The following is an 11,963-nucleotide window of genomic DNA, read 5'->3' as shown; positions in this document are numbered from 1 at the left end:
GGAGTTGCGATGTCCTTTGGTACTGGAAATGAAGAGAAACCAGCTAGTGCTGCTGCCCGAAGGGGTGGTGTTGCGATGTCTTTTGGTACTGATCTATTTGGGAGCAGAGAAGCTGGTTGGGGTAACGAGTTCGTGGAACGTGAGGAGGCTCTGGGAAGAAAGACTGTGATGAATGGAGGTGATGGTGAAAATGGATGGCGTCGTTCGGTTTCATATCGTTCTCCAAATGCTCAGCGATACACTCTTTTAGATAATGCTGGATTTGCCAAGGGTGGGCCTACCTCTGCTGCAGCAGTTGATGATGATGGAAGTCCCATGATCTTTGCAAGTACGGCACGACCTCATATGGATGGAAATAATGATCTTTTCTCTAATGTAAATACAGGAAATAGGGCCCCACAACAGAATGCTCGTGAGACTTTGGGCGCCCCTTGGCGAGCTTCCTCACCTGCTCCTGCATTTAATGAAGGCGGTAGAGTGAATCCTGTTTCTTCTAACACTTACCGCGCTGGAGGGCAAAGATCGGCAATGGCACGTGAGGATTCACCAGCTCCCGGCTTTGCGCCTCCCATATCTCGTTCACGACCCACAAGTGTGTTGGATCCTTTTAGAACTTACTCCACTCGCCTGAGTGCTCGACCAGGATTGGGGACACCCTATCAATCTACACGAGATGATACTCGTTTTAATCCACCACATACCGATCGCTGGCATAGTCATGATGTTAGTAATGATTTGTATCGTCCTGGTGCTACAGAGCCTCCAAGTGGGAGTTTTTGGCGACCCTCCTCTTTTGGGGCCCCATACGTACAAGGTGCATCTGATCCTCTTACTTCACCTGTTTCTAGTATGTCTCGTAGTGGTATCTTGGCCCATGAAGAAGTGAATTCATATCAGAGAAATAGAGTGGGAGGACCTTTTCCTGATCCATTTCAACGTTTTTCACAACGATCACCCTTTGAACGTAATAATACGGCTTCTCATACTTTGCATAGTGGAACAAGTATGAATCATACAAGTAATACTGTTGGATCTTTTGGTACTAGTAGTGGTAATAATTGGAATCGTTCAGCTGCTTTACCTAATAGAACTCCAAATCGTATTTTTGAAAGAATGGCTACTCTCTACGATAATGGTGCATCTCGACTTCCTATTATTGATGAATATGATTATCCACGAAGTGGTAGTCGAGTTCGTCCAAGAGGTGTACAAGCAATGGATGTAGCTTGGTCTCATGAATGGAATCCATCTCCTGCCATTAAACAAAGTAAAAATGGATTTTCTACTCTTTCTAGTAGACCAAATACTGAAGGTTCCACACTTAAATCACGTACAATGCTTCGTAGAAATACTACTACTACCACTACAAATAGTACTACTGCCCGTAGACTAGGACGTATTCCAATCAGTAGACCACCATTAGCTCCTGCATCTCGTACCCCACCTCTTTCTAGAGTTACTAGTACTACTACTACTACTACTGGATTACGTAGTACAGTTGCTCCTTCTTCTGTTAGAGGTCTTACTCTTCGGGAACGTGTTCTTTTACGTCAGCAACAACAACGCCGAGAAGCTAATCTAGAAGCATATAATACAAATTTACGTGAAAATTATTGTGTAGGAAATGATATAAAACGAGTTCGAATGGAACCTACTAAAAATCCCTTTACAAGTTCTACTTCTTCACTAGGAGCTTTGGATACGCCTGGTACATTAAATCAAATCCTTTCCAATGCGAATACACCGCCAGAAAATAATGCAGCTTTAATGGAAACTAATAAATTAGCAGAAGCTTCTATTAACTCTTATAAAGAACAGGTAGATCGTTTAAAATCTTTAACTTCACCATTTGTTGAAGCAGATGGTATAAACGTATCTTTTTGTCTTCGTGATTTGGCTAATTTATTTCTTCATTTACCTAAAGGATCACCTAAAGAGTACGATCTTATCAAAGCGGCATGGTTTGATGAAGGTGTTTCATATTTTGTTTCTTCCAAACCTACTATGTTTTGTGGTGGTTGGGAAAGTTATTTAAAACACTTAAATTTATACCAGCAACCTTTTTATTTACGAGAGAAGGCCTTTATTTGTGTACTTCGGGTTCCATATCAACCACAACTTCGTGTTTGTGTAGCTGTACATAATTTAGATGATTTTATTGCTATCTTACAGCAGAAACCGCTTGCAAAAATTATACAGACAAAGGAGGAAAAATGGATGCAGGAACGTTTGTATGGTACTGAAGCTCCGAATAATAATAATAGTAGTAGTAATAGTAATGATGATGATAATAATAGTAATAATCATCCAGAAAGCGCCAATACGGTTAAGAATGGATTTCTTCCACGTCTCTTTCAACGTTTGTATATAAAGAAAAAAGTTGGATCTACTGTAGAGGTAAAGAATGAGAACAAACACCGTAGTGGATGGTCTTCTATGCGGTGGAGTCAACGTTGGGCTTTATTGCGTCTTCAATTACAAGCCACTATACAGGGACGTGCATGGAAAGTATGCACAACACCACATTTAACAGATCCTACAATTCTACAGTCACGAATGTCATTCTTATCAAATCGTACCGCAACGTATGCGGCTTTACGGCATAAACTTAATACGATTGAAACATATTCGGCTACATTAGCAAAGAAACAACAAGAAGTAGATCTTGCGCAACGACAAGTACGTATGATAAAAGATCGTATCGGTAGTTTAAGTTCTATACAACTTGGATGTGATGCTGCTAAACCACCATGTGAACAAGAATTAAAGCAATCATTACAACAACAACAGCAGCAATCATTACATCAACAAGATGTAGGACTTTCAAGGGGAATAGGAACCTCTACCACAAGTAATAATAATCCTCTAGCTACAAAACCCAAACGTGTTCCTTTTCGTGTGGATCGTATCGGTAATGGAGCTGCCACTGCAACCCGCACCTTTCGGACCGCTTCTTCTCTTACACAATCAACAAATTCAACTACCCCAACAGCCGTAGAGAACTCTCTTGGTAAACAAGAGGAAATGCCGAAAATGGGTGGATCTACTATTGCCTCATATGCATCTTCTGTAAACATATCACGACCGCAAACTCCTAAACCAACACCACCCTTATCTTCTAATACTACAACGAATGGAGGAGGAGAAGAAGGAAGAGGAGGAGAAACCACCGCTGCTGGAGCACTTATTATTTCTCATAATAGTGAATATAATGTATTAGTTCAAGTAGCAGAACGTATTCGAGCACGAAAGAATTTTGCACGTGAAGTACTTCCACCTCCATTAATAACAGTATTAAAGTTTGTTTCATCTATTCAAGAAAATGATCAACAACAACGAGTGTTTAATGCGTGCCCAACGAGTTCATTATCAAATTCAGGAAAACTTATGAGTTCTGTTTTTGCTGGACCTCTTCCTACACCAACAGAAATTCATCGTCAAGAAGATTCTTTCGATATTACGGTATCTCATCTTCAACAGTTAATGCAATGGCAGTGGGAATATCATCAAAATAGTTATGAGGGATTACCATTACCAATTTTTCGCGGTACACTTGTGACTTCTACAGCAGCATACTTTGGAGTTAGCGTAGAAAGTAAAAATGGAGAAGGTGGATTAGGAATTAGTCCACTTTCACGTTCTCTTTTACTTTCTTTAACGAAATGGGGATGGATGGTTCCAGTAGATTATAAAGCATCTAGAAATGATGGTAATATTCACTTTCTTGAAAGGAATAATACATATTCTCTTTTTGGACTACAAATGACTTCTTTTAGTAGTGGGAAGTTATGGTTATGGATAGTGGTATTCACTGTCTGGCAAACGCAGGCATTATGGTTTATACTTGTTTACATTATATATAAATGTTTTTCAGCTGCATTTAAAAATGTATTTGGATATTCCACTCGCTGGCCTGCACCTTTGGACTCCGCTACTTCTATTGTCTATCGTCAATCAGAGGCGGCGGTGGAAGCGATGCTGGAGGACCGACAGTATTTTCGAACACAGTTGTTAGCCACACGTATTTTACAAGCTCAACATTATATTCAGAATGTGATGAGTCGAATGGAAATGTTATTACGTGGTCATTCCCCTCTTCTTTCATTTATTATTGGATTAGAAGTATTTACTATTTGGCTTCTTTTTATGGGATGTAACTTTATATTACAGTTTCTTCCACCTATGAGTATTCTTTTGGATCTTATGATGGGACCTTTCCTATCGGTGATGAAACCTTATACTAGCTTGTTGTTGAATATGCATTTAATAAAATGGTCTATTTCTCTTCTTCAACCTGGGAGTGGTAATGTAAATAGATTGGAATTTATTATTTTATTATATCTGTTGTGGCGATTAGTGTTGTGGTCACCTATGCGGTGGATGTGGCGTACAACGTGGGATATGTTTTTACATGATGATGCCCTTGTACGTCGACCACTGCTGTCTTTTTAATTAAAAAAAGAAAAGAAGAAGAAAGAAGAATAGAATTTTTTTTTTTTTTTTTTGGTGAGTTTAACCGATTTAGATGTTTTCCCTTTCACACAAATAGATGATGTGTGTGTGTGTGTATTCTCTATTTTTGGTAGGTTTGTAATGTATGGTTGTTTGTATGTATGCTCCTTTTTTTTTTTTTCTTATTGTATTGACGATTCAACATATCATGATTTTTATGTTTTCTTTCTTTCTTTTCTTTTTTTTTTTTTTCTTCTCATGTACATAAATTATCTCTTTAATAAGAAAGAAGAAGAAGAAGAATAAAAATAAAAATAAATGGAACACCCCCCTGTGCGTGGTGAGGAAGTAGATGAAAGATTAGAACCTGACAATAATGAGAATATAAACAGTGGCGATAGTGAAACTCCTAGTGTAATTGATGATGATGAACTCACAGCCCGAGAGAAACATCAGGCACTCATCGCCCTTCATGATGCTGTTTGGACTGTAAGTTCTGCAAAACACGGTAATGGCGTCACCTGTTTATTAGAAGCCTCTCATGATACTTATTGGCAATCAGATGGTGTACTTCCACATACAATATTAATTGAGTTTGCCCGTTTAACTCCTGTTGTTGCCGTTGCTCTTTATCTTGACTATGTGCAGGATGAGAGTTATACTCCTCGTAAACTACGTATACAGGCAGGGACACATAATGGTGATATCGCCGATGTTGCCCATGCCACCGTGGATGATCCGAAAGGTTGGGTTTTACTGAAAATGTATGTAGAGCCAGAGACATTAGAGCCATGGGACATCGGGATTATTCGTCCAGCTGGAGAAGAGCGAGGCGTGGATAATAATAATAATAATAGTCGTGGAATGTGGTCCACAACTGCCACTCGTGGGATTGGACGAGGTGTAGATGTTTCCTCTGCGGCTTCCCCACCGATGGTGAGTGGAGTGATGGATCATGATGATTATGCGGAGTTTATAGTGGATGCGGTGTGGTGTACACAACTGCGGATTGTACTGGAGGAGAATCGACAAAATGGACGTGATTGCCATGTGCGTGGAGTGCGGGTGTTGGGGCCTGTTCATCAGAGTGTGTTTACAACAGCCTCCTTTACACAGGATTTGATGCTCCGTTGATTATATATATATATATATATATATAGAGAGAGAGAGAGAGAGTATTATTGTTTGTATACATAGAAAGTAATATTTATTTATTTATTGATGTCTTTTCACAGACTTTTTACTTTATTCTGCAGGGAAATTCAAAATGCATTCATTCTTGGATTTTGAGTTTAGAGTAATATGAATGGGATTTCCTTTCACTGAACTGTTGAGTTTGTTCAAGTAGAAACAAGTGATTGCTTCACATCTGCGTTTTTTTTTTTATTATTTTTTTTCACAATTTCCTTTTTTATAACTATTACTATTATTGTTATTGTTACTATTTCTGTCGTTTAACCAATAATGGAAATCAACAGGAACAAATAGATTCATTTATATTTTTTATTTATTTATTTATTTATTTATTTTTCTTTCTCTCTCTTTCTCTCTATTATTATTATTACTATTATTATTTTCCTTCTTTCTCTGGCTTCCACAGCGTGTTAGGGAAGGGGATCACAAAAAGAAAAAAAAAAAAGAATTAAATTTAATAGACAACCCAAGAAAATAAAAGAAAGAAACAAAGAACGAACGAACGAACGAAAAGAAAAAGAAAAGAAAAACCCAAAACCAAATCAAAGAAGAAGTCTCCTTTCATTTCTCTCCCCTCTATACACACTCACACACAGTTACATACATACACTCAAGGGATATCATGTCCAACTGTGATACCCATTCCAATGAATATGAAGATGACTTTGAGGATGATGAACGGCAGACCGCCAGCAATCGCCGCTCGTACGAACCCTCCGAACTGTTGGCGTTTCTCCCCTCCACAACTTCCGTGAAGAGTGGAAAGGCCGATCATCACCGCAGCGATGCTCACGTCCCTTCACTCACCACACTCCCAAAGTATACCAATGGTTATAATAATAATAATAATAATAATAATGGGAATAATGTAAATGGGGGAAAGAAATTATTACAACCACAATTAATTGGAAATCCAACCACACGGAATGTCATCACACAAGCCTCCTCCTCCGGCTCACGTACAGATGATTTACAATTACTTCATGCCTCTAAAATTACATCCGTGGAATTAGAGTATGAGACGAGTCCAATGAAAAATGCACCTATTTGTACAGATACCGTAGAAGAGGAATTACCGCATGATACAATCTCCTCAGATGTTCATGATCCGTATGATGGAACGGGATTACCTTCACAACCACGACGATTTCGGGCCCCTTCATTATCTTCTTCCTCTTCTGCATCATCACACTCACGTTCACGTTCACACTCACACACATACTCATACACAACATCATCATCATCTTCTTCTTCACGATCATTATCAAGAGCATCATCGTCAAGATCATTTAAATCACCTTTGCCTTCTCCATATAAATGTTCCAGTTCATTGGGGGCAGAAGGACCTGTAAAAGAGGATGTATTTCGGAGTACACTAACACCAAGGACGAATGATTCTGGTAGTAAAGAAGAAAAGAAGAAGAAGAAGAAGGAAGAAGAAGAAGAAAATGAAACTACTGTAGATAGAAAAGAAGAAATAAGTAAGAGTCATACACCCCTCTCCACGTCTCTTCCAACTGGTGAAACCGTTAATATTGATGTGTGGAAAGAGGATGCACGAAAACGCAGAGAAGTTGTTTCTCCTAAAAGAGTTGAACAGAATATCCCTACAGCTGTCATCGTTACCCCCACACCTAAACCATCATCTTCATCAAGGATAAACTCTAGAGGATCAGGGAAAGTGAATCATACCCCCTTAGCAGCTGCAAGAGGTACAGGTAATCCAGTACATAGAAATAATAGACGTAGTAGTAGTAGTAGTATTAGTAGTACTACTGGAGGAGGAAGACGCACATCTGTTAGTAGTACATCCAGTCGTAAAGGTGAGAGAAATATAGTGGCCACACCTCGAACACAATTACTACGCCGGATTGCACAAACGAAAAGAGAAATTGCACACGTTCGTCAAAATATTCGAGCATTAGAAATGCCATCACGAAGTTCCGTGAGGAGTAGCAAATTAAGAAAGAACAAAGTTACACCAGAAGAAGTAGAAAAACTAGAGCGTGATAATGAACGTTTACAACGACTTGTACAAGCAAGAGAAGAAGGTATGTTAAATATTGAATTACTATTAAGTATAGCTGATGAAGAGTATAGGTATGCACAAGAGGAACTTAGACAAGTAAAACAACGTAAACGTGAACTTACATCTGAAGATAGACGTGCATCTATAATGTTTGCACAAATGGCAAAGAATCAACCAACTGCAGGGGAACAACGTGCTCGTCAGCAGAAGGAAGGAATGTATACTCGGGCTCATTTTAATACTAAAATTATGAAATTACAAGAAAAGATAGATTCTACAACTGAAACTTCATCCCATTTATCAGAGCGTATTGCATTATTAGAAGAACGTATAAAAGCAGAAGGATTATCCGATATAAAAGCAGAAGACTATACCGCCTTAAAGAAGACTATAAAAAAGAATGCGAATATGATTAAACGATATCTCGCCTCTCTTTCCCACGCAGGAGCCGGTTTTGATCTTGGATTAGGGAAAAACGGGGATGAACAGGAAAATGAAGGCGAAGAAGAGGATCTCACAAATGTGATGTTCCCTGGTAAAGCTCAAATGGAGGCGGAAATGCGTAAACTCATTCGCCAATTAGAACGGAAGGATGCACAAATAGCCACACATCGATCTTCCGTCGACGGCGGTGTTGTCGTCCATCGAGAAGGCGTCTCTACCGCCCCCGTAGACTCACGAGCATCCGCAATCACAATCACAACAACAACAACAACTTCCTCCTCTACTGCAGCTAAGAAAGATCCCTACGCGGGAAAGAAGAAAACCTCGAAAGAAATTAGACGCGTCTCTTCAGAAGTGCAATTACCCACAAAGGGGAATAATAGTATTCCCACTGTGAAGAATGAACCAAATATAGGTAGACAACAACAACGACAAAAGGAGCAAGAAGAGAAACAAAAGAATATTGAACCAAGCGTGAGATACAGTTCCGAATCAAAGCGAATAGTAGATACAAAATTAAACTCTTCTCTCAGTAAATTGGGCGAATCACCGCTTCGTGCGTCGCAAACAGAGTTTGAAGTTGTTACCAATCCTGATTCTCTCACTTCTCCTCTTGCCGTGGATGTCTCTGGGAGTCACAACTTTGAGGACGCCATTGAAAATATTAGGAAACGTCTAAAGACAACGGCTACTACGACTACAACTGCGAGTACCACTTCAAATCATGAAGATACTCCTTATACATCCATACATGAAGAAGCAGAAAAAGAAGAAAAAAAATCTCCAAGTAATAATAATAATAATAATAATAATAATAATAATAATAATAATAATAATAATAATAATAGTTTGGATGTAGGTGTAGTGGATAATCATTCTAGTAATGAAGTTCCCAAGTCAACACTCTCTTCAAATTGCCCTTCAAGTGAACCTAATAGACCAGTTTCTTATGAAACGGAAAAAGTCGTTCCGACGAGGGAAAAACATGGAAATGAAGTTATTGACGATACCGATAGTGTGCAAGATATAGTGGGTGATGTGAATGAAGAAGTTGATTCTGGTAGGAGTACTCCTCTTTGGTTGCGTGAGAATTAGTGAACTGTAGAGGTGATGAGGAAAAGAAGAAGAAGAAGAATAAGATAAAAAAAAAAAAAAGAAGAAGAAAGGAAAAAAAAATAATTATAATAATATAGAAAGTATAAGTAAGTCGTTTTTTTTTTTCTTTGTTTGTTTGTGTGTGTGTGTTTTGGCCTTCCCTGGCAAGGCATACTTTCCTTGTAGAGGAGTATTATACTTTCTAGACGTATATGTATTGAATAATCAACAAAACAGAAAAAAAAGAAATCACGAAATGACTCTCATTTCTCATTTGTTTTTTTTTTTCTTTTTTGTGCGGTTTATGGTTTTTAAGGGGCCCCCATTCCCCTTTGCCCCTCCAACGTATTTCAGTTCTCATGCCTGCATTTTCATCGTTATTATTATTATTATTATTATTATTATTATTATTGTTTTTTCATAAACACGACTCACTTACTTTAAGAAATAATAAAGGGGGGAAATATGAGAGGGGCCACATGTGTCTGTGTTCATGGAGAACAAAAAGGACGAGATGGATTTTTTTTTTTTTTTAATATTTCATCTCAGTGACTCTCTCTCTCTCTTTTTTTTAGAGATTCCTCATTTTTTCCTTCTTATTGTTTTGTTCTTTCTTTCTTTCTTTCTTTTCTGTCTCTCTGTGCTCCTTTGTATATGGCTGAATTGAGGAAACAGCTACGCTATGCAGAGAGAGAGAGAGTGAGTGAGTGAAGTTATGTTCATTTTATTCTTTGTTGTTGTTTTTCTGTCTGTGTGTATTCTTCCACGTTGCGGTGTGGGGGGATTTATGTATCTGAAATAAAATGATAAGAACTGCAATACCGAAGAAAGAGAGAGAGAGAGAGAGAATTCTCTTATTATTATTTAAAAGAAAGAAAAAAAAGAGCAAACAAAATAAATATAGAAATAAAAAAAATTATGTAAATCGAACCGTAATGTAAGAGTGTAAAGTTTGTAGACATTTTATGTATTACATACAATGGTGTACAGACACTAATATATATTTATATTTATATTTATATATATATATATGTTGTAAAAACGCCATCGGAAGAAAAGCAGAAGGACTAAAAGGCTTTAGTGATGATCTCACATCTCTATTACTCCTTCTGCTGCGACTGTGTATACTGGTCACCGCATGCATACAAAGAGATGGTTTAAATAGAGAAAGAGAGAGAGAGAAAGTAAAGAGAAATTAATAGAACTCTTTTTCTTCCCTTTATCCTCTACATGCCACTCTTTTGACCATTATGAGAAGATAGAGGAGTATGTCTTCTTAATTTTTCGTTGTTGTTATTGTTGTTGTTGTTTGCGTGTATTGTGGATGGAAACAAATGACCGGTTTTTTTTTTTTGCGTGATTTTTTTTTTTTTTTGCTTTCTCGCTGTTGATTATATTAAGTTTGTTTGTTTGTTTCTTTTTTACCTTCTTATTGCTTTATTACTCTATCTCTCGTACGATTGTTGTTGTTGTGTCCCCACAGATATATATATATATATGTATATCTTAAGAGCCCTATCCGATTAAAAAATTATTTTAAGGTAGGACTACTGAGATGGATGAATAGTGATGATGATGATGATGGTGGTGGAGTTATGTGAGCAGTATTATTTTATTTAATGACACTGAATTTTATATATATATATATATATATATATACAGAGTCAACTACACTCCTCTTTTTTCTATTTCACTTTCTCTCTGTATTTAATGTCCTCCTCTCGAGAGAAGAAACATGCGCCGTGGGTGGATGTAGTGGCCGGTGGCTTTGGCGGGGCTGTTGCGAAATCTCTGCTTTCACCCTTTCAACGTGTTGTCGTCATGCAGCAACTCGGCGAACACAAAGAGTACAGTACTCTTCAATTGGTGAAATATATTAAACAACAAGATGGTTGGAAAGGATTCTGGAGAGGAAACCTTACCTCTATGATTATTCGTGTACCATATTCCGGTATTCAGTTTGTTCTCTACAGTCAATTGAAGTTTTTCTTTCAAGATATTTGTGAACGTTATGTTCGTCCGAAAAAGAATATGGGAGATACTTCTTCTTCTTCTTATCACACAAGTGATAGATTAGAAGTGTTTATAATGAAATGCGGTGCTGGAGGAATCTCCGCAACGATTGCGGGTGCTGCGGTGTATCCTGGAGAAGTGGTACGATTACGGCTCATGTCTGGCGAACGTCGATTTAATGGTATTTTTAATACAATTCGTTGTATATATTCAGAGACAAACTCTTTACGTAATTTTTATCGTGGTTTAGGTGCCTCTCTTATGCAGCGAGTACCCGATATTCTTGTAAACTTTGCCACTTATGAAACCCTTAAGTATTCTCTACTCGAGTGGGATTTCCTCAATACACATCCATCCTATAAAAATATTATTTCCACTATAATTGGAGGATCTGCGGCGGCATTAGCCTCTATTCTTGTAGCCTTTCCATTGGATGTGGCCAAGAGACGCATTGGGATGTCTGGACAGAGTAAGAGTGGAGTGGTCTACACAGGCGTGCGGGATTGTTTGAGGAAAGTGTATGCGGAAGAGGGGATTCGCGGTTGGTATGCGGGGGCGCGAATGGAGGCGGTGCGGTGTGTGCCGCAAGTAGTGTTGATGTGGTTTTTCATTGAAGGCATTCAACAGGTGTTAACAGATAACTTTGTGAAACCCAAAGCCACAGAGGAGGAAATAACCGGGAAGAAATAAAGTATATTAAGAATAATAATAATAATAATAATAATAATAATAATAA

At 38.1% G+C, this 11,963-nt stretch overlaps 4 protein-coding genes across 4 annotated transcripts; all 4 read left to right on the top strand.

The window, feature by feature from the left end:
• On the top strand, nucleotides 1-4,452 carry TM35_000031850 (uncharacterized protein; the record flags this gene model as incomplete). The annotated part of the gene is made up of 1 exon (XM_029021952.1): nucleotides 1-4,452. A coding segment is annotated over one exon (4,452 nt), but the record flags the coding sequence as incomplete, so codon positions are not given.
• Nucleotides 4,453-4,770: 318 nt separating this feature from the next.
• Nucleotides 4,771-5,586, top strand: TM35_000031840 (anaphase promoting complex subunit 10; the record flags this gene model as incomplete). The annotated part of the gene is made up of 1 exon (XM_029021951.1): nucleotides 4,771-5,586. One exon carries the CDS (start codon nucleotides 4,771-4,773, stop codon nucleotides 5,584-5,586), a length of 816 nt encoding a protein of 271 aa, XP_028886497.1.
• A 682-nt stretch (nucleotides 5,587-6,268) lies between these two features.
• On the top strand, nucleotides 6,269-9,214 carry TM35_000031830 (uncharacterized protein; the record flags this gene model as incomplete). The annotated part of the gene is made up of 1 exon (XM_029021950.1): nucleotides 6,269-9,214. One exon carries the CDS (start codon nucleotides 6,269-6,271, stop codon nucleotides 9,212-9,214), a length of 2,946 nt encoding a protein of 981 aa, XP_028886496.1.
• Nucleotides 9,215-10,924: 1,710 nt separating this feature from the next.
• Nucleotides 10,925-11,917, top strand: TM35_000031820 (putative mitochondrial carrier protein; the record flags this gene model as incomplete). The annotated part of the gene is made up of 1 exon (XM_029021949.1): nucleotides 10,925-11,917. One exon carries the CDS (start codon nucleotides 10,925-10,927, stop codon nucleotides 11,915-11,917), a length of 993 nt encoding a protein of 330 aa, XP_028886495.1.
• Nucleotides 11,918-11,963: the final 46 nt, after the last annotated feature.

The sequence above is a fragment of the Trypanosoma theileri genome, assembly GCF_002087225.1.
Source record: "Trypanosoma theileri isolate Edinburgh chromosome Unknown TM35_Tth_3_V1, whole genome shotgun sequence".
Lineage (NCBI taxonomy): Eukaryota > Euglenozoa > Kinetoplastea > Trypanosomatida > Trypanosomatidae > Trypanosoma > Trypanosoma theileri.
Note: the sequence above shows the minus strand (reverse complement) of the source record. Positions and strands in the feature narration are given on the sequence as shown.